The sequence below is a fragment of the Netta rufina genome (assembly GCF_964035555.1).
Source record: "Netta rufina genome assembly, chromosome: 14".
In the NCBI taxonomy this organism is placed as follows: domain Eukaryota; kingdom Metazoa; phylum Chordata; class Aves; order Anseriformes; family Anatidae; genus Netta; species Netta rufina.
In genome coordinates, this window is record NC_140137.1 from 19,100,107 (window position 1) to 19,122,856 (window position 22,750).

General features: G+C 47.6%; 1 protein-coding gene across 1 annotated transcript; it reads right to left on the minus strand.

Annotated features, from left to right (window-relative positions):
* Positions 1–5,166: 5,166 nt before the first annotated feature.
* KIF3A (kinesin family member 3A) lies at positions 5,167–22,483 on the minus strand. Its single transcript, XM_084295284.1, has 18 exons — positions 22,439–22,483; positions 21,778–22,060; positions 20,330–20,474; positions 20,011–20,095; positions 19,416–19,521; positions 18,516–18,655; positions 17,925–18,122; positions 17,361–17,535; positions 16,224–16,325; positions 14,746–14,817; positions 11,891–12,047; positions 11,009–11,189; positions 10,596–10,706; positions 9,758–9,883; positions 9,050–9,103; positions 8,855–8,923; positions 8,544–8,668; positions 5,167–8,034 (listed from the first exon to the last, which is right to left on the minus strand). Exons 1-18 carry the CDS (start codon positions 22,442–22,444, stop codon positions 7,986–7,988), a joined length of 2,184 nt encoding a protein of 727 aa, XP_084151410.1. The 5' UTR covers positions 22,445–22,483; the 3' UTR covers positions 5,167–7,985.
* Positions 22,484–22,750: the final 267 nt, after the last annotated feature.

Below are 22,750 nucleotides of genomic sequence, written 5' to 3' on the forward strand. Positions count from 1 at the left end.
AGAGGAGAGGGAAGGGCTGGAGCCGAGTCCTGTGGCAGAAGGGAGACCGAGACCAAGCGGGCTGAGGAGGGAGCTTGATGAGCTCCCTAACGAGCACGGGCTGGAGCTCTGGAAAAGCTGTCCCCAGGTGTGGCCGAGCTCGTGGGAGGGCAGCAGCAGGGCCCACGCTGCCCCCAGGGACCAAGGGACATCAGTGCCATCAGCCGCATCCCACCCTGGGGGAAAGGACGTGGGAATTTTTCCTTCCCTGTGACTTACCCATCGCACAGTGATGCAGTTTTCCACCGTGATTCAGCCCAAGTAGCTCAGAGGTTAGGCTCTTCTGATAACGTAGAGGGAATTTTTTTTTTTTTAATTTATCCCAGTTTCAGATCTTTCTACCATAATCGCTGGAGAAACCGCTGTGTCTGCCACAGCCTCTTGAGGGGAATCTGTCCCCAAGGGGACAGGACTGCCACCTCTGCCCCATTTCCACTGCACCATTTTTAGGCTCCTGTCGTGCCCCGCTGTCCCCCGGCACCCTGCACAGCGGGGCTGTGGCCACCCCAGCTCCAGACATCCTGGTGAGGAGCTCGGCACCCCCAGCCCCCGGTGAGTGCCACCAGTGGGGACGCTGCCACCGTGCTCCTGCTGCCGCCGTGCGCTCGCTTATCTGCGCCCCATCGGGCGCGGTGCAGGTAGGAAACGGTGCAGGGCTCCACTGGCAAATCCCTTGCAAATGTCTTTCTGAGTCAGTGGCACTAATTTTATCAGGGGCATTTCATAAGCAGACAAACAAAATTACTCTCAGTCTGGCTGCTCCTGAATTCATGGAGCGCTCGCAAACCCTTATCAAGCATCTGATTGCAAGTTGCTATTTGAGTTAGAAAAATACCTATTAGTTATTACAAAACTCCGAAGTTTCCCAGCTCAGCTAATTTCTCAGCGTTATTTCCTGCGGCGGCGCTGGTTGACGGTGCCCCTGGCACCCGGCGTTTGAACCTCCCCTGGGCTGTTTCCCCAGCGGGGCAGGACGGGCCAGGGCATCCCCCAGCTCTTGGATCCATCGGGGTGGAGCGGAGCTGCTCAGCCCCTCAGCCCCACACCAGTTCTATATTCATGGGGCTGTGGGGCCGCAGTGGTCCCCCACATCATGCCCAGGTCCCCGTGGTGACACCGTGTTGGGGTCCTGCAGGGCCGGGAGGGATGTGTCCCCCCGCAGCACCTCGCCGCGGTGCCGCGCCGCCCTTTCTGTTTCTCCCCGCGCGCAGGTGAAGATAACGGTGTAGACAAAATTGTATGCAGATGAATGACGCTTTGCATGATTTGGAGATATTCAAATGAAACGAGAGCTGAGCAATGGAAGCGCTCACAGGATATTTAGAGAGAACAAAAAAAAAAAAAAAAGAAAAGAAAAAGCAAAGCTCCATTATCTGAGCGCGGTCGCAGCCGTGGTCCGCAATTTGGGCTCATGACACGTTAACCTCATGGTGTACAGAAAGGGTTGGGATATGGAGAAACGGAGAAGCCAAAAGCAGGCAGTTTACATAGTTTTCCTTTGTACGTGATCTGACTCCTACCACCGTTATCTGAACGATGGAAATTTCCTTTGTTGAAACGTAATACAAGATCAGAAGAAAATCTTGACTTTTACAAAAAAGACCTGTTGTCCTAATTGGATAGGAGCAACTTTGGAAAGTGCAGATAAGGGAAAAATAAGTTTTTCCCTCTGGTTCAGCAATTTTACAGCCATAAATTGAGATGTTCCTTCCAGAAAGGCACACACAGGTATAGATCACCAAAATATCCAGAAACTGCGAGCTGAGGCAGCTCGGTACAAGCAGGCCATGAGCACCTCCTTCTGCGTCCTGCTCGCCTTCCTGGCGCTGCTGGCCTGCCACGGCCACGAGGCCGCGGTGCTGGAGCGCTCGATCTTTCTGAAGGAGAGCATCCGGCTGCTGGGCGAGATCCTCTCCACGCAGGTAGGTGCAGCGGGTGCAGGAGGGAGGGACGGAGGCCGTGCTGGGCACGAGAAGGAAGGTGCTGAGCCCAAGCAGAGCTGCCAAAGCCGGCCGTGGCTTTCAGCCGTGTCCCGGGGCATGGGGAGAGCCCGGCTGCGTGTGTCAGGATGGCTCCGAGGCGGCGTTGTCTCTTCTCTGATTGCTCCTCTCCTTTCTGTCTTGATAAAGGTTTCCTGCGACAAGACGAACGTGACAAATGTTTTTGCAGGCAATGAGGTAAGACGGGAACGCCGACTCGAAAGCTGTGACTCGGCCATCGGCGGTGGTGGGAGAGGCTCCCCGCGGGGCCTCAAACCCTCCCGTGCCCACGCAGGCAGGGCCTGGGGCCGAGACATCCCCGTGCTGCCAGCACCAGCGAGGCACCGGGGTGGTGGGACACGGCCACCACCTTCTGCGTGCCCACCCCAATCCCTGCCACAATCCATGGGCACAAAACGCTGGCGGTGGCATCGGTCCCCGTCCGCGTGGCCCAGCTGGAAGGCAGGAGAGCAACAGGCAGGAATGAGAGTATTTCAGCAGCATACGGGCTTTTTTTTAAAAAAAAAACTTTTTTTAGAGGTTTTCAGAAAGGAAGAGAGGAAATGCTCCCTTTCCTTGGAGCCGTGTGTCACGCTCTCACAGACACCCACACACCCCTCTCACGCTGCATCTCGAGCGCTGGTGTGAGGCTCCCCATCCCTCCCGAGCCCCCGGGCTGGAGGAAGGCTCTTCAGTTAGCAGCAGATTTAATGGCAGATAATAAAGCCTATTTCTGCTCTGAAAATTGCTGCCTAAGCCCGGCTCCCCAGCCCCAGAGTTCCTGTTTTCACAGAAAGCCGATGCCCTCCCCAGGGCACGGGAGCTCCCCTCCTGCTGTGGGGACCGGCCCCGGGTGCTGTGGGGCCGAGGCGATGCCCGGGGTGGCTGCACGGCACCAAGCACAACGCATGGGAACGGCACCGGCCGAGGGCCCGAGAAGCGCAGGATGGAGGAGAACGGAGGAGGGATGGATCCCGACCCCTGGGTGCAGAGAGGGCAGCTTTCTGCCCCTAAAAGCATCGGTGTTTCAGCTCAGCCCCTCCGGCCTGTGCCATACGAGGGCCCCTTCGTCCTTCAGCGCTGCAACGCCTGCCCCGACTGGAGGGTTGGGCAAGGATGCCACAGAGATGGGCCTGTTGCTCGATTAATGGAGAAATTTGGGGTGAAAGCTGAAGAAAGCTGAGCAGGGACAGCTCTCCCCCACCGGCCTGCCTTTCCAGGGACAGGCAGCGTCAGGGAAGGCGACTGCGTGGTTTCCTTAGCAGCGCAGGCGCTTCTCTTATCGCCTCAGCTGTGACACTGCTGCCACGGGACTGCATCGGCACAGAGCACTTGGAGGAGGCGAACTCTCCTCAGGGGGCTTCGCGATTCCCACAGAGCTGCCACCCGCAGCCGTGGGCAGCCCGGGGCCGGGACTGGATCCATTCCCCCCGCCACTACCTCACCTGGGGATGGAGGAGTCAGGGGAGGCCTTGAGCTGCTTCGTGCCTGCCCTTCAGGCTAGAAATGGGTTATTTGTGTTGTTTTAGCCAACTTCTAGCAAGGCTGCAACTGAACACAGTTTCTAAAACCGCCGTCTGCATCTTCTTCCAGACAGACACCGACATGGAGCTCCTGTGCAAAGCCTCCACGGTTGTTTTCGAGAGCCTGAGCTGCCACAAACCCCTGAAGGGCATCTACCTCAACTTGCTGCACATCGTGACAAAGAGCACCGACCTCAAGGTAAGGCAGCACCGGTCCCCACAGGGGCACAGCCCCCAGACTCTCAGCACCCTCTGCCTCTCCCCTTTCCTGGGCACCTCAGGCGGGCGCTTTGCTGCGTGCCTGGCTGCTGCTTTCCAGCAGCTGGGGTTTGAACACAAGGGGCTTGGCACTGCCCAGCCCTCTGCACAGCAGCTCCCCGGAGGCCTCGAGCAGCCGGGCTGGCCCCTGAGGGCCAGGTCCTGGGCAAGGAGGCTAACAGCCACCTCTCCCCCTTGCAGGCACCGTGTCCCGTGGCAGCAGGCAACACTACCTCCCTGCAGGAGTTTCTAGGGGGCCTACACAGAGCCCTCCAACGAGTAGCAAAAGAGAATTTGTGATTTATTATTTTTTTTTTAAATTATTGTATTGACACTGTATTTGCAAATGTTATTTATGATTCTTTAAATAAATGTATTTTTGGAGTAAACACGCTTAGTTTGCACAAGATGTTTCTTGGCCAGAGCACAGCGAGGACGGAAGCACACCTGCAATATAAGTTGCAAGGAAACCCTGGGGTTGTGGTGAAGGGAATCCTGACTGCACGGGCAGGAGCTGGCTCAGGGCAAAAGCTTCATTTTGGCAAGTATTTAGTCAAGTATTTGGCAGTATTTAGTCCTTCCCCAGCAGCAGGGGACAGACACCTAAATACCTGCAAGACTATCAGTTTACAATTTTGGCACAGCGTGGGAGAAGGCTTTGGAAAGTCCCAGGACTGTGCATCTGCTGCGTCAGAGGACTCAGGGAAGCTGCAAAGTTCACAGGTTTTTTGTGGTCTGCTACCTGCTGCATGAGCAGGCGGAGATACCTTCCAGAGGAAGAAAAGCGATGCAGACCAAAGAGTTCACACAGCAAAGGAAAGAGCTGAGTGTTTCCTATTACTGCAGGTAACTTCATATCCTCTGCACAAACAGACGCTGTGACAGGCGTGGGATGTAGCAGGAGGACACTCAAAGCCACAGTGTGAAGATTCTCCTTCCCAGCAGTAGCACCTGTTCAGTGCCCGTACCCAGAAGGCAGAACGCAGGCAGCCGTGGCTGTGGTGCAGTGAGGGAGCTGCTCTTGCTCAGTCGGGCTCCCCCATTCCAGCAGCTCAGGACAGCCCCAGCAGAGGGTCAGCTTGTTCAAGGGGCACGTCTGCTCTGTGTTCACCCTCACCCCACTGATCTCAGGCCTGCCAAGCCCACTCTCATTCTGCTGTCTGCTTCTCCCCCGAGTTTATTGCTCGCTGCCTTGGGGCTTGGCAACAGGATCTCCCCAGCACCCCAAGCTCACTTAGCTAACTTCTCCTGCAAGTGCTCCAACGCTATACAGGCTGCTTCAGCCACCCTTCCTGACATCACTCCTGACTCCCAAATGATTTAGGAGTCTGTATGCATACAGTTACTTGAAAAAACAAGCGGGGAGGTAGAATCAACAATTTTATTTCATGGTATGAACATGCTTTGGAGACACAATACTGATATGTACAGTGTATTGAATAAAATTAATCATAAAACACAAAGATAATAAAAAATAAACAGTTAGAAAACCAATAAATAGATAGACAAGTTAGACAAGCAGCTTTTCCTATATACAGAACTGGCTAAACAAAACTGTTGAGAAAGGTGAAAGCTGGATGTATGCGGACAGTAAGTTTCTGAAAGGCACTAAGGACCATTTTCTCCTCCCTTGAACCTGAATAAAGGTTCAGGAACAAAAGTTAAATATGAAAATTTATTTATATGACAGTAAACACAAAGCCTGGAAAACTCAGTGTTAAGGTTGATATTTGAGAATGAAGGGAATCTTCTGGTAGCAAGGTGCAAAAATGAGCGCACACACTTAATGGTAACATGACTGAGAAATTCTATAGGACTCGCACTGACCTGGGATGAAAATGGCTCTACTGACTATTTGTGTGGATTAAAAACCCACACAAACCCAGCCCATTCCTCTTCAAAACATGTGACGGGAACACCTGACATTCACAGATTGTCCTGGGCTACAGAGAGGACCAGTAGGACAAATCTGCAAGCCAGGCTCTTTTTTGAAAGGAAGTTCACAGAACTTCAACAACATCCACCACAGCTATCAGGCAAGCCAAGCTGACAGATCATCATGAAGACAGCTCCACTTTAAGAAAAGTCCTCTTGTAAGAGCAGATTTGTTCTTAAAACAAGCTCCCGTAACAGGAAATCCCAATCAATTCTCCAATTTACAGAGGTGTGCAATTATTTGAAGTTTCTCTGTCCCAAGGTTCTTAAATATACAGAGTACAGTTGTTTTCAGCAGCAGGATTGTAACGAGAATTCAAACAATGTATGTACCTTTATAGTTGAGCTTTAAATAGTCTAAATGTAGTGCCATGGCTCACAGTAGCATATTTGAGCCACTGATGGTCTCCCTCTTTACCTCTACTCAAATGCTAGACTGGAAAAAAATGCCAATGTTTATATCTGCATCTTGTATGAATTTAGGTGACAAATCGGATCTTTTCATCTTCCCTTCCACTTCTCCCCTCCTCCATCCCCCACCCCCAAAAAAAACAGGAGGGCAGTAGTATGTTCTCCTCCTAGGTCATGATCCTGAAAAAACACATTGAAAAAACAGGGAAAAGCTTAGGACTCATTTAGAATAGAGTTAATGCATCTCCAGAGCAAAGCATGGCCTTGCAAGACCAGTTTAACTGTTGCAGATCCCGCTACAGAGCTGTTACAGATTTGCAAGGTACATCCAGTTAAGCATCAGGACAGTAAGAAAGAGATATCAACTTCTAGCTACTGCAAATACTTCACAAGAGTGCTCTGGTAATAGCAAACATGGCTTCTGTCCAGAACTCAGGACACCTGAGGAGCAATCTTGCTCTTCATGTCATGCTTAAGGACTCAATTCTTCACATTAGTAAGCACAACTTTTTAAACTCTAGGTAACACTACAATTACATGGAAGTTACAGCTAATTAACACCACACTGGCATGGGGACTGTTGAGATTCCTACAACTGCTATGCTCTAGCATGAGTTACATAGCACACACAATTCAAAAGGAGATGCGTCTTTTTCTGTGACACAAAAGTAGTGTATTAAAGTGTTTATGTGTCTATTAGCAGCATAAATATCAAAGAGCAGCCACCATAAATGGTTACCAGCAGAGACCTTTCTTTCCCCCCTCAAAACATAGCCAGAAACAGGAGATGATAGTGTCCAACAAACAGCATGAGCTGTTTCAGGGGATGTTACCGTGCTGGGAAAATTGAGCAATTTTGCCTATCCTAATAAAGGAGAGTAATTCAGCCTCAGTTATGGTCAGGGATGAGAAAAATGGAACCCCAGTGCTCACAGTCCTGCTGTAGTAAAGCAGTTCCCTTGAATAATCTGTGCTGTCCAGATTACTACAAAGAATTCACATCAATTTAAAACAATTTCCAGCTCAGAAGCAGAAGCAGCAGCCAAAGCAATGCTGCAAACACAGACTTAAAAGGGAGGAGGAAAAGAGTTCTCTTGACTTTACAAAGGCCTCACTCTCCACAGTGCCAGCAGATCACACACACACAAACTAAAAGCACTACTCAGAAATACTTGTTTTCTGTTGCACTTAAACAGAGCATGGTCCCCTTCCCCGAAGTCCCAAAGTTGCATAATTCAAGATTCTCCCAACCCAGTTACTTTCTTTGTACAGCCAGGGTTGCAAACAAAGAGGACTGTGTTATTTCATACACAGTGTGATCAGGTTAATAGATACAGTGAGGAATATTTAAATAAAAGGGTTAATGCTCTTAACTCAAAGGGTTTGCAGCAACCACATTCAAAACAGATCAGTGCAGAGAGGACAAACAGTGAAAGCTGCCAGTTATGTGCAAAGCAGGACAATCAGATTTACCAGTATTAAATTTTAGGATTCCATCAACCATTTTGAGCTAATACGTCATCTAGCACTTAAAAAACACATCTAGAACCCTTATTTTCTATACATTTCAACAAGGATTACCAGCAACAGCTTCCCTGCACAACACATTGTTTAACACAGAATTTCACAACTGTAATATATACCAGTTTAATATTATGTTAATATAACATACAGTATACAGGCAACTAAGGAAAAATACATTTATATATATCTTAAATAAAGCTCCATACCAGCAAGGTATGGATTTTATAGCCACTTCGAACTGTGCCATCTTGAATTGCATATTCTGGCCAAACCTTATACACTCACTGATTTTTACGGCAATTCTGAACACGTCACACTACTGCAGCAGGGAGTCAATGACAGCTCCTGGCTTTGCAGAACGTTTTCTGTTTGGAGAGCAAAAAGGAAAGGAAAAATAACCACAGACATCATTATGCTGTCCAGGAAAGACAAGGACCAGCCACTTTTCAAGTCAGAACTACAGTGATAACTTTTCCACAAAGCATCTGTCAGAAAAAGATCAAGAACACCCTTGCTGAAGTCTCCCCCAGCAGTACATTACTTTCTGGTAATACCAGCACACACACTGTCAGTGTGTCACTTGTTAAACTAAAGCAGCAGACAGTAAAATAAAACAAGACGACAGAAAAGGGGAATGTCATAAAAGGACACCAGAAAAGTCCCTACATAAATGTCTTTCTGGGCAAGATTTTACCACAGTAAGATTTCAGCTTGGTTCTGCCTCACTTGGCACTGGTAAATCTTACATAGTGCAGAATCTTAGCATTTTGGATTATAACAATAAGTCTTCAAACATTTGTCAAGTTTGTAGGCACAAACTTAAGCCTTCCCGTGTAAGTTTCCCATTACATACAGATATTCCAAAATTCTTCACCTTCTACCAGTCTTGGGCCTAGATCTTCCTTTTGAAGTCCTTGGCCTCTCCAGTTTCATCAGAGATTGCCTCAAGCTTTCTTCCGTGTAAGCTAAGTAAACATGGGACAGATCCACCTCAAAGGGCTAAAGGGAAAGACAGCAAAACATCAGAACCTTTATGTGCTGATCAGCTGCTCTATTTAAGACAAGAAAAAATATTTTCAAATTAAAAAAATGAAATTTGATGATTGTCCCATAAATGTACACGCTGTGGTAAGCAAAGAATTTAGACCTAGTCAGTTCAACACATGCTTATGAGAAGCCACTCACATCTTTTTCCTTTTTGTCCAGGACAGGAGTCTGTTTCCTCATATTGTTTCCGGTATATGCAACACATTTCTTAAATAAAAGAAAGGTCTGTTAGTAAAATTGTTTGTGCACAGTAAAAACTACAGCTATATAAATTTATTTCTGGGCTCAGAAGCTTGTGCTAACGTTAGCTTGTACATTAGTCAGCTAGCTTACCAGCTGCCATTCTCCAATGTCTTCATTCCAGTGAACATAGTTTTCGATCATTTCCTAGAAAGAAGTTATAGAAGTTGTGCAAGCCTGTAACAATGATCTATGCTCCAGATACATTTTCCAGAAGATGCATCCTGGAAAGCCTAGACAAGTTGCTTAAGAACAGCCTTGACCACTTCAAGTTGTTTATGTCAGGACTGCCATACCATGATCAAAACCCCAATTTATGCTCTGAAGACTACAGAGGAAAAACATCACTCCCAAATTGCATACATTAGAGTTCCCATTAAAATATGGATTTCCCACTTTATCAACGCAACCAGGTTAGCAGTAAAAACACATTGTAATACAGAAAAGCAAAGATTAAGGAAAATAGCTTTTCTATTTCCTATTAGTATGTGTCAGATTTAAACATGATTTTCTGGGCATTTGTGGGTGATACCAGAACAAGAATGAACCCAAGTGAAAGCTCTGAATTCACTTATTACTTTGTATAAATCTGCAATCACAGAATCACAGAATTACAGAACTGTAGTCCAGGAACTCATCTGTGCTACAGCTTGGCAGACAAGCGTCAGTCAGTTGCCTATCATTTCCTCACAAAGGGAAGGGAAGCCAACTAATTCCATTTGTCAGTGGACCAAATATAGCTGGAGGGCTCAGTGAACACAGCACGTGCCTACATCAAGGGCTTAGGGTCTGCATCTTTACCTGGTAGTCCTGAGGAATGAAGTTGTCTATGATAAGCATCTGAAGACGAAGTTCCCTGCTCAGCTGTCGAATATTCTCTAGTAAGCCTTCAATCTCTCTCTGATGCTCTTGTTGCAGATCTGCCATCTACAGACAAACAAGACATTTGAGGAGGGTCAGAGCTAGTGTAAGGTAACAGCCTAAAACAGTTTTCTGCCTGTATGAGATTCCTGGGAAAGGAAGGCAAACTCTGGTTAGAAGGACTAGAATATTTATCTCAATATACCCTCCAAACACATTCCAGCTCAGAGACAGCTGAAAACCACATAACCTTCCTGGTCTCAGAAACATGAAACTGGCTTTCTGCCAGTCCAACCTTTGTACTAGCTAAGAGCAAAGTGTGCAAACAAGTTACATCCCTGGCAAGATTCCAAGGAAAGTCCCTGATCGCAAATACAGTGTAATTCTCATGAAACAGGGACTCTAGACAGCAGCCAAAGGACACACTGAATGAATGGGACTGAGGAAGATAGGATGAGGGTAACACACAGAAAGGACAGAGAGTAAAGAGCAGTAAAGAGTAAAAACCAGCTATCTTTTATTCTCTTCCATAACAACCAGTACATCTCCTTGAAGTCCTGAGTATCTCAGAGCCTCATGCATACTCCAACTCAGCTTGGCTTAAAGAAAAGTTCCACAACGCACTCCTGTGCAGCTCTTTTTAAGTTACATGAACCAAGCAGACAAGCAAAAATATTTTAAATCTATGGCACTTTTTCCAGAGTTACAAAGCTGATTGTAGCTACAAGCTATAGTCACTCCTGTCATCCACCACAAGCTGCGCACTTCAGACACTGACCTCTGATTTTGCAGCCATAAGCATGGTCCAAACTTTCTTCAGTTTTTTGGTTTTCCCCTGTGCTTCTTCCTGGAGGCTGGTGTACTTCTCCTCAATGTCCAAGCGTTCTTGCTGCATGCGAGATTTAGCAGACATTCACATTATTAACATAATAAAAAATATTTGCAACAGTATGAACAGAAAGGGAAACTACTTGGACAAAAAACATTTGCCAAGGGCACGGAGACCTGGCTTGGCCAGGCTGGCTCACACCCACGGTGATTACACTCCTCCAGGTAAGTGAGCACCACCAAAGTGGTTGGCTTCTGCTACACTTCCAGAGCAGAGCCACATTTCATCCATGTGCAAAGGCACATAAACACCATGTGTCCTACTATAGCTGCTGTTTCCAAACACCTACGGGTATAACCCACCTCCTTCTCCTCAAGCTCCTTGCGAAGCTGTTCTGCCCTCTTCCTTCGTTCTTCCAACTCCATATTTGATTCTTCCAGAAGCTTCTCTTGTTCTTCTGCTTTTGCCAGCAAGTCCACTCCTCCTACAATCACCTTTTTCTCCAACGCAGACAGTTTCTCCAACAGGGTCTGGTGCTCTTGTCTAGAGAGACAGGTAGAGTGGAAAATCTCCTATCCTTAGGCACTCACAAGGCAGCCAGCTCGAGTTCAGTCCTACAGCCCAGACAGCATTCATAGGGCTGGAAAAACTTGTCTGGCTGCCAAGGGTTTACGTGGGGGTGAGGCAGTACAAGTGAGAGCACTGATTTCCTTAACTCCAGCTCCCATCACTTTCATGCAGGCTAAACCAGCTCAGCAGACAGGTCTCTCCCACTGTAGTTCCCCTCTCTCAGGGGGTGCCAGGCACTGGTGATAGCAGGCGACCCCAGCAGCTTTTCTCCTCCAGCATGCAGAACCCCTACACTCAGGGTGGCACGCTCACAGCACTGTGCTGCAGGAAACCTGGCTTGCTACATCGCTATTGCCCCTGACACAGCAGTAGTGCTGCTCTTCACTGGTCGCCAGTGTTTGCAGGATTTAAGTTTCTAGGCCATCTCAACTAGCTGAGGTTTAAAAAAAAAAAAAAAAAAAAATATATAGACTTCTTTTCTACCTGCTCTAATCTGGAAGCACAGAGGAAGCTCCTCTTTCATTCTGATAACAGCAAGAGCTGATGTTCAGTTTGACTAGCACCTCACCATGCATCTCCACATATCAATGACTGACTTGAAGATTAACAGAAGAAAAACCCACACCACAACAAAAAGAAATAAAAATAAGAATACTTAAGAGCATGGCACTCACTGAGCTTTAAGCAAATCCTTTTCTCTCTTCTCCAGTTCAGCTCTGGCTTTATTTCTTTCTTCTTCTTCCATATCAAGCTTAGTTTCAAGAGCTTTTCTCTCCTCTTCAATCTTTGCTTGCATCTCTACCATCTTATCAGGGGAAACTTTCTTTTTGCCTTTCAAAGAGATAGGGGAAAAAAAATTATTTCACAGATAACAATACTACCTCTGTATCACAGCACTTTTTTTAAGTTCAGATTCAGTAATTGCATTTAACAAGCATTAATTTCATGCCAAAGCTCAAGGGCTCCAAGCTGGGCACAACTCAGTCTTTCAAGTTGCATTTTAATGCTGCTGACTTGCCTCCAGTTCCTGCAATGAAGAAGCTCTACAGAACTAATACAAGAACATAATGCCCTGAAACAGAAACCATACGAAGACCACTTGTGGAAAAGGAATACTGCCTAAGGGGAAGCCCAAGCTCAGATATTTTAACTAGGTCAATTAGGCCAACCAATAGAAAACAGAAGATTGCCGTGGCCTACAACTCGTTGGGCTACCAAGACCTACATATTCACATTCCAAGTTAGCACGTCCTCCCACCCCCTTGCTTGTTGTACTCTAAGGGGTTACCTATGGCAAAGTCAGCGAGTAGGTGTTTTAAGAACAAGTTACAGTGAAAATACAGAAACTAGGGAAATTCAAAACAACCCCATGCAAACAGACAGCAGAGGAAAACATCTGGGTGATATTCAATCTATGAAACAGTGACTACCCACAGATTTGAAGGTCACAGCAAATCTCAGTGCTTATTAACTGTGTCTTTAGAGTGTTACCTACTATGAAAGCAAACCAGGTACGTTTCATGTGTTAAAAAGGACATAGCCAGAGCAACTCAGTGAACCTAGTGGCCTGATCATATAAAGCAGTGAGCCAGATAGATGCTTTTTACATGTTAGTACACAGACCTGTTTGTTCTCAGTTTTGGAGAAAAGAGTGAAATAGACTGAGTTGCAGGACACTTTAACAAGCTCTGCAATTGTATTATAAGGAGGTGGAAATCGATTACACCAACCTGCTTGATCTTGCATTAAGAGGAAGTAGAAAGCAAATCGCAGAGAGGCAGCATATGCATAAAAAGGAGGAAAGAAAATATATTATTGCTTGATCATTTTGGACAAAGTTCATCAACATCAGAACAAGCATTAATTTTACATGCGTGTCTCCAGACTAGAAAACAGAATAATCACTACGAAATAAAACTCCATTAGAGCAAATATTAATGCATCATGATTTTGTGCTAAAGCATAGGATGTTTCTGTACTTAAAAGGGCTCGGCATATCCAGGATAGTCTTCAGCTCACTCCTGCATTCTTCTGCCCATTCAATGCAATGCAGAATTTGAGTGTAACATGAGCCTGCCGCAAAGATCATGCCCTAAGAAACAGAGTGTGGATTTCTTCTTAAGAGGCTTAGCATTTTTTTTCCCTTCCTGAAGCCAGCCAATTCTGTTAGATTACCTGCGAAATCTTAGCATACAGAAGACTTGTTCTAAGTTTTAACCAAGTTTTCAAGCCAATTCTTTGCAAGATACATGACAATTGCACATAGGGTATTAGTAGGTTAATTTGCAGTAACTGATGCTTCCATAGAGGTATAGAGCCAGTTTGGGTTATTAAAGCAAGTGCAGTAAGAGGCAGGATAGGGAAAGGGCAATGAAAGGCACCACATGCAAAAGGGCCACACGTGAGGACAGTTAATATCCCAAACCACACTCATCCTGATCACCAAAAGCCCAGTGCAGCTTCTACAAGAGAGCTGCCTCCAGCCTTGCAGGAGATGGGCTGATCCAGCCAGTGCCACAGCAGCGATTTGCCATTAACTGTCCTCAGCCAAACAAAATATTCAGGTCTTCAGCAAGCTTTGAAAGAGCGAATTTGAAGCAAGCAGATTTCCAAGCCTATCACAGTATTACCCAAAGGTCATCCTTAGGCTGTGAGCTGCCTTCTGCTACCACACTTTCTCTGAGCTGACACTTTCCACTAACACAACTAGTGTAAGCTACTGAGGTATACAGCAAGACCTCCCCGACTCTCCACACACGGAGAAGAGTGGGCTACGCCTATACAGGATAACCACCGTGGGTAAAGTCCCTACAAGTCAAGGCCTAAGATTTGCATTTTATTTTTGGTTAAAGTCATCGCTAACACTGTAGGACTTTAAAGGGACAGATTCTTCTCTCTGATCAGGAGCAGACCACACTTTCCTTACTGCTAAACCAAAATCCAGATCCCTTGTTGTTCCTCTGAACTTCCTCTAAAAACTTAATGTCATGGGGCAGTCTGGAAAAAAAAAAAAAACAAAACATCAGCAACCACTGCCCAGTTTTGTTTGGAAGGGTCTGCCAAAACAAAGCCACTCAAAGCATTATGAAGTTTCCCTTGCAAGTATAAAAATAGTGCAGCTTAACTGCTGACTGTTCATTCGTTCTCTCCAAATCCAATTTTGAGAAGGCAGAGTCCAATATAACATAGCGCCTACCACAAAAAAAGTTGCTCAGACTTTCTGACATTTTAGAGGGAGTATTTAAAATTTAAGTTGCAAACACTTATCCTATTATTTCCCAATTGCCTTTAAAACTTGTTCAAACAGCATACTAAATTGCTTTCTGTTCTCTCACATCTGGCTAACAACGTGCACATTGAACCACTGTTGCAAGCATGAAAGCAGCAAAGGAAAGGCATGCTTTATCCACGTTAAGTTCAGGTTTATCTTTCCAACAGACAAAGCAGGGAAGAGTGCGGCATTGCAAAAATGGAGTGCACAGATTATGGAAAGGCCAAAGCTTAAAGAGACTTAAGAGCTCCCACTCACTAGTGAAGGACTTATCCAGAGGTTTCTCTATGACAGAGCATGTGGAGTCTGAACTACTGCTGCTGCTACTGCCTGGAAAACAGAAGCGAGTCCCACAGAAAAACCCAGAGAGGAAGAAACATGCAGATGGGAAGTTAGTTCCAAGGAAAAGACACCCAGAAGGGCCAGCAAATTAGTTCAGAAAGGCACAAGTTCCCATTAGGAAGCATTTGCTAGGATCCCTCCCAGACAGCCTGCAAAGCCACCACTTCCCAGCACAAAAGGCATGCTCACAAGGACAGTTCAGTTAAACCCACCTTAACCAGCCTACAGCTTAAAAACCACATGCCAAGGCTGCTTCCATTTCAAGCAACAACACAGAAAACCAGATCCCAGTGAAGGTGGCTGTGGATATCTGCAGTAGCAGAGGATTCAGTGACCATGAGTCCTTCCCAGTCTTATGCATGTAGCAATGTACACTGCTCCCTCTGGAAGGCAGAACCAGCTTTAACAGGGACAGTTACTGTGCACACTCCTGCCGAGCAGCACCCGTACTTAGGGAACTAGAGTAGCTCGTTTGGAAGCTAAGTTAAGTCACAGCTATCTGCCCTCTATTCCTTTCAAGCAGCATTTTGAAGATGGCTTCCTCTGGTGGGAGCTTTGGGCAGAACTTGTTTCTTGAGGAAGACGTTGGTCAACCTTTTTGATTCTAGAAAGTACCAACAGGGGAAAACGAAGGAAGAGTTGCGTTACAACCAACTCTCAAGGCTTGACAGATGTCATTTACAACTCTGCTTGTACAGGTACCAGATCTGGAAGCCACAGCTTCCCACAGTACACCATAACCTGCAGTTCTAGGTTCAGCAGCATCTTCTGGGATTAAGATACTACACGGTAGTTTAATACTAGTGTAGGATAAAGGAGACTTTACCATGGGATTTCCAGAGTGCTCCCAAACAAGGGGCGTGCAGCTCCCACTCAACTTTTCAGCTAGCACACAGACAACCAAAGGTCAAGTTCTTCCTCTATCAACACAAAATAGGACACTAGAGTGAAGTCAGTTACTGAACATCCATAAGACAGATGAATCCTTTGTCTAAGCCACAGCCAAAATATCCCTCTAACCATTTCTAATACATCTGCTTATCGCTGATCTCTGGCATCTTCCTCCTCCCACCTCTGTGGGCAGGGGAAGTTCCACAGGACCAGTCACAAGCCATACACAGCCACCTTGCGGCAGCCAGGGAGCCACCGCGTAAGAGGACGTTACCGCAAGCACAACTACCCGAGTGGAAGCAGATACCACAGAGGATGGGAGCTGTCCATCTGCAGAGACAGCACCAAATAGCTTCGTTTCTAGAAGAGGCATGATAATTGCAGCGGCAGTAGGGCAGCCCTACAACCCCACTTCTCCCTGCCTGACTCTTGCTACAGTTTCTGACACCAGCAGCAGGACAGGAGGAAGTTGGTGGCACTGACACGATTCTCTGCTGCCTTACCCCGTCGTTTCTTCCGCTTCTCTCCATCCTCTCCGATCTCCCCATCATCATCTTCATCCTCTTCTTCAGAAGAGCTCGTCTCAGAACCAGATATCTCTTCCCCTAGAAGGGAAAAGGATTGTTTCTGATGCACTTCCCTTCACCTTGTATCAGCTTGTTATTGTGACAGTGACATTTGTCTGAAAGCAGTGAGCAGATAGGTTGTGATGGCTTCAGGAAATTAAGGAAGATTAATAAGGGCTGTGAAGTCAGTGCGAACACTTCAGGAGGTGTTTTTCACTGGAAACAAAGCATCCATGGACTGCTGAAGGGTAAAGCTACTGAATTTTCCCGGAACTGAAAGTATTTGGAGATTTTTCTATTGGGATAGAAATCCAGTGCTGTTAGCAAACAAAGCCACTTCTCTACAGCTTAGAATCTAGAAGCTTCAGAAGCCACCCTCTGCCCACTAGGGATGAAACAGCACCATCCAGCTCCCAATCCCTGAAGAAAGTGTTCCTGACATTTCCTGCTTCTCCTGAATGGGAGAGGCTCCAAGCAGCAAGCCTTATCGGAGCTACTGCTACCGTATTCCATGCTGTAAACATCACTCCGGAGAGAGATGTCAAGCCAAGGTCACTGCTCAGGAAGTATTCCTCTGCCAGAGTTTTTGAATATTGATGGATTAATAACTGTCACAAGCTCATAAATTTCCAGGGCTTTAGGAAGCTTCTTGTTTCCTCTATGTCCTGTCTGCCACACAAATTTACTTCATTTTTCTACTGAAAATTTTTCTCCCCGCTTGAGGATGGATGCATTTACCTTTTGTTACTGCACGGTTTAAATCCCTACCCCACACCCAATCATACCTAGACCTCTGCTTGCTCACCAGGAGCACAAAGAACTCAGTCCAGGAGCCATCACTTTATGCTAGTGGCAAGTGCCACCTAGTGGGCAAAGCCAGGTCCCCTCAGCAGGAGGGCCCTGCTGCCCTTACCTGAGGACACCTCTTCTGGAACCGAACAGGATAATCAAAACCAGAACGCTGACCTGCAAACAGCAGCTCAACTTGTGACGTTTTCAAATAGGGAAGAACTTTCACACTCAAACAGGGTGAGCATTTGTCTAGACAAACACCAGCAGGCAGAGGCATCTCACCTTCCTCCAGTTTTTTCTTAAGCTCTTCAATTTCTTTTTGAAACTGACGCAGCAAAGCATCCTTGGGATCTTCGTTAATCCTGGCCTTGTTCTTAATATTCTTGGCTCGGTTTGCATACCTCAGAGTGCTGATAGTCTCATCATAGTTGTAGTCTGCTGGGCCAATGTTTGCACACTGTGACACACGGAAGAGCGAGTTACTAGGTGGTGAAGTGTTAGAGTCCAGAACAAGTCATTTCACAGGGATCCATCCCCAGCTCCACCAGTATCACACTGCCACTCCTTCCCAAGCTTTCCTGCTGCTTCCACACTAAGGCTGCTTTTGGCTACCTAAGCACGACTTCTATTTGATTTTATGCACACGTGCTTATGTACACTGCGTTCAGATCCCTGTCTGTGCAGAGACTAAGAGAAGAGGTAGCAAAAGCACATAAAAGGTTCTCAACTGCAAATAGCTCTGAAAGAAACAAGTAAATGCCAGGCTGTTCTTCTGGCAAAGTCATTGTGCTGTCTCTGTAGGAACAGATCAATAGCTGGCAGCGGTAGGAGCATCTCTCAGCTTACCATCATGGTTTTGGAGTTGCCCCCCAGGGAATCCTGAAGGAGCCGTGTAAGCTTGGAGTTACGGTAGGGCACATGAGTGCTCTTGCCATCCACCAGTGCTGAGATGACGTTGCCCAGCGTGGAAAGAGAAAGGTTGATCTTCGTAGCTTCTTTCAGTCGCTGCCCTGTTGCTCCAGTTTTTGCCTGTCTTTCCGAGCCCTGGAAAGGAAACAGGAATCAGGAATTGCAACAAAGTCTCTGATATGTCTCCTCCCTCCAAATAGGGTCAGCTACCCCTGAAGTATGGCTAGCAGCCATGTCACTGAACACCTCATCATTATTAGAGAACCTGGGCTTGTACCTCAGTCGTGGTTAACGAGACAAGTCAAACAGGTCTTAACTGAAGCTTTCAATGCCAGAAAATTCTGGATTGCTCAGAGTAATCACACAATGACCAAGGTTGGAAGGGACCTCGGAAGATCTAGTCCAACCCCTCTGCCAAGCAGGATCAAGCAGCCAATTGCCCAGACTTCTGTTTTAAGCCTTTAACAGCGCATAACCGAGCAGCCATGCCCACCAGGTTTTATGGCAGACCTCGCTGATCCTACTTACAGCAAGATCGACCAGGTGCAGCTTGCCCATGCGCACATGCATGTTTCCATCAACCCCCTTCTCGCTGCACTCGATGGTGATGGTGAAGATGGCATGTGAACGGGAACTGTGCTCATTCATGTTTGTGGCACCAACGGAACCTTTTAATTGAGAAAAAGGTTAATGAATCACAGTCCTCTAACATCCTTCCCACTCTCAAAGGAGCTTTATCCCCACCTCTTTACTCAACCCTGTTTTTCAGAAGATGGGAGAAGGATGCTCTGACTCAGCAAACTGTGTTCTGAGGCACTGAAGTCACAGGATATCCCCAATCTAGACCAGAAGCGTTGCTACCTTCTGTGGCTAAGCTGACCACATGATCCCATCCCAAGAGCAGCAGCAGTTCTCATTTGTTTCCTTTTAAAAGCTACAGAGATCACTAGCCTAGTGTCTTCACTGCTGATCCCTGTAAATAGCTGTATTTTAAGAAATAAGAGCATGACAATCCATGCCAAAAGCAATAGTAAATCAGAATTTTAGCTCATAAAAGGATCTGGGCTCAACTAGGAGATCTTACAGAAAGCATCTACCGCCTTCTGTTCACAGCACAGAACTAGCTCTTGCTCAGCCTTGTCAGAACAGAGGAGGGAAAGAACCATGACACACTAGCACCCCTGACAATGCTGACTGCTGTCACTGCATCCTCCCCTTCACCATTCCTCCAACGGAGGAGGCATGGCCTTCTTTACCTGCCCCTGCACAGAAGGGCATTGGGAGGGGAGATCCTTTTGCACTGTGCTCAGCTGAAGGAGCTTTCCAGCTTTAGGACTCAGAGCAACACTTCTTACTGCAGTCTCACAATCAGACCCTCGCTCTGCCTGCCAGCAGAGCTGTAAACCTGCCCACTGCGAGACTACGTACGGTTCTTGTGGCCCAGAGTCATGATCCTGTCCATATCATCTGCATTGTTTACGACATAAGCTGAAAGGTCTTTGATATAAACTCCCACATCAGGTCTCTCTTTAACCTAAGAGAGAAACAGTTTAGACAGAGCATCCTCAGAAGATCCCTGACGGCAATTTTCAGTGGCACTGTATCGCTACAGCGATTTCCTCCCCCAGGTTCTATTTTGCACAGAAAACACTCCTCCGCTCTGAAAGAGAATGGCTAAGGAATTGAGACTCATGCAGGACAACACTCCACTGGCTTTCCCTAACAGCAAATACAGGCTTCAAGTCCCAGTCACTAACTCCTACCAAACTATCAGGGGGCCTTTAGGATAGCATTGCATGCACAGAACTGACTCAGCTGAAAGCCAGTTTCTCACTGTACATCTGACCAAACAGATAAGATTCAGAGAAATCAGCAGAGATACCCAGCTGCTACTGCATCTCAGAGGAAACGGGACACGTGCCAAGGAACCCAGCCTCCCACTTCCCTTCAAACGCTCTCTGGTCTTTAAAATATTTGTTTCACAGCAGTGAGCAATATCATCAGATTCAGAAAGGCAGCTCACCTCCAACCTCTGCGTCTGGTCTTTTCCTAGCAGGTCCCGCACTTCTTCGTTGTAAATTTCCAGGTAAGACACACGAACTAAAAACCTGAAGACAAACAGTTGGGTTGCTTTCTTAGTAAGATATTTGTTGAGGTCAGGCAATCACAGACAGCAAAGAGAAAGCAGCAATCTACAAATAAAATCCTGCAGCCCAGTCAAGAACTGCCTAAGGAGGAGTCTTCCAGCTGAAGCCAGAGATACGGTTTCAGTTGCCATTGTTGAGGTCTTGCTTTTTCTACAGATAGACACACAAGACAGAAACAGTAAAGAGAAGCCGTACCTTGTATCCCCCTCAGCTTTGGCAATGTGGCCAAATATATGTGCAAAGGAATTCGGAATGATGCCTCTAAGCTCAGGAACTGCTCTGACCCCTTCCATGGTAAAAGTCTTGCCTGTTCCAGTCTGCCCATATGCAAAAATAGTGCCTAAAGAATAAGAAAATATAATTAGGAAGCTGCTAGCTGCATTTTTACCTCATTAATTCTTAGCCCAATAGCTGTAAGCGTATCTTATTTTTATGGAGTTGAAACTTTCCACCCTCTCCAGCAGATGCTGTACAAAGATAGGAGAAAAAGAAACGTTGTACAACAACGGGAAACAGGTCAGAGCCACTGCTTTATCCAGCCTGCAAAATATTTAAGAGAAAGTCAGCTTGTTTTAACCATACAGAATGATTAAAGAATGGAATGCTAGTATGCTTAGGGCTCACACATAATTAATACAGGCCCAATTAATAACACTGTCAATTAGAGGCAGGTTATATACCAGGTGTAAAACCAACTATTGCTAGCACTCTAAGTCACAGCAGAAACAATGTGAGACTCCTGCACCACAGGCCACAGAACCAGCCTGGTTCTGAACCTGCAGACGCAGCTTCAGTTTGAACTAGATAATGAGCCCACATAGGAAGCCATCAGAAAGTTCACCGTGACCCAGCTCAGACACTCCAGAAATACACTGGTTAATTGGTTTTGCCCCAGCACTGCTGAAAACCCAAATTAGCTTTCCATTTTCATTGGCATTACAGTTTGGAGAAATGCAATTTTAACCAGCTGAAACTGGGTGTGTTAGCACGAGAGTTTATTAGGTATTTGCAAACCTTTAAAAACTTTACAGGCTGTTGTTGCTCATAGCACACTTATGGAAAGTAGTAATTTGTTTCCTTGCTAACATCTCTTTTCCTTAACGCAGCGTATTTGCATGCATAACACACACACAAATCACGGTTGTACCCTTTTCAGCTGTAGGAAGCAGCAGATCATCTGCCGGGCCACGCAGATGTGCTTAACTAGTCATCTTAGTCTGAAACAGCAAATTTTAGAGGAGAAAATGCAGCACTTATATGCACAAGCCTGGTATGCATACCTAGTTACTGCAGGACCACGGCGGCTGCTTGGTTACTGAAACTGTACAGTGAAGAGTTGCTGAGAATTCTGATAACGAAACAAAGCGTTTATCTTTGTAAACAGAAGATGGAGAATGAAAACACACAGCTCACCGACCTCAGCTGGCATTGCTCAGCACTGATCTCCCCCTGTTTACAGTCAGCATCTACAACCACTGCGGGTGCTCAGCACGGTGAGCACCTTCTGGGTATTTTAAGTGAGGCCAGGACACAAACAGACAGCTACAGCCCTCGCCAGGGGAGGCTCCCGGTAGGACCAGCAGCATCACTAACAGTGCAAACAGCACAAGACGGGGCGTACAGCCTTGAAACAAGGCACTTACCATTGTATCCTTCCAGGACGGAGTCGATAATCGGCCTTGCAGTTAAGTTGTAGACATCCAGCTGCTTGCTCTCTGGTCCAAACACCGTGTCAAACGTGAAGGTCTTGGGCGGCTCGTTGGACGAGTCTGTTTTGTGGACCGTTATGGTCCCCCTCATCTCGTCCACGCTGACTGCCATCTTGTAGCCCGTCGCCTTCTCTCGCTCGTTGAGGGGCCGGCAGCGGACAACCACCTTGACATTGTCGCAGCTCTCCGGCCTGTCCGGCTTCTCGGCCTTGTTGATCTGCGTTTGAAACAACACAGAGACAGCCCCGGGCTGCGGCGTTACCTCGGACACCCCTGCGGCGTTACCCCTGACCCGGGGGGGGGTTTATAACGAGGGCAGGGCGCACCCCGCACGCTTCAGCGCCTCCCCGCCTGCGGGCACCGAGCAGCCCTCAGGAATTTCACCGCCACCAGGCCGCGGCCCCGGGCCCTGCCTGACGGGAGCGGCCCCGCGCCGTGAGGGGCTCCCCTCAGCCCCGCGGCCTGGCCCTGCGCCGGGCCCCGCCGCCACCCTCAGCCTCCCGGTGATGGAAGCGGCCCGAAGCGGCCCGAACCGGGCCACCCCTGCACCACCCCCGTCCCCCAGCCCCGCTCTCGGCCCCCCGGCCCCGCTCACCGGCATGGCGGCGGCGGCCGGTGAGGGAGCGGCGCGGGGCCGCAGCGCGGAACAATAACAGCACCGCGCCTGCGCCCGCCCCCCGCCCGCCTAGCCGGCGGCCAATCCCCGCGCGCTGCGGAGCCCTCGCGGCCAATGGCTGACGAGGAAAGGCGGGGAGAGTCCCGCCCCTCCCCGCCCCGCAGCCAATCGGAAGGGCGGGCCGGCGCGTTGCCATGGCAACCGCGGGGCCTAGGCCGGAGCGAGGCGCGGCCTACTCCCGGCTCCGCCTCGGGGCCCGGCGGGGCCGGGCCGGGGCCGCGCGCAGCCGCC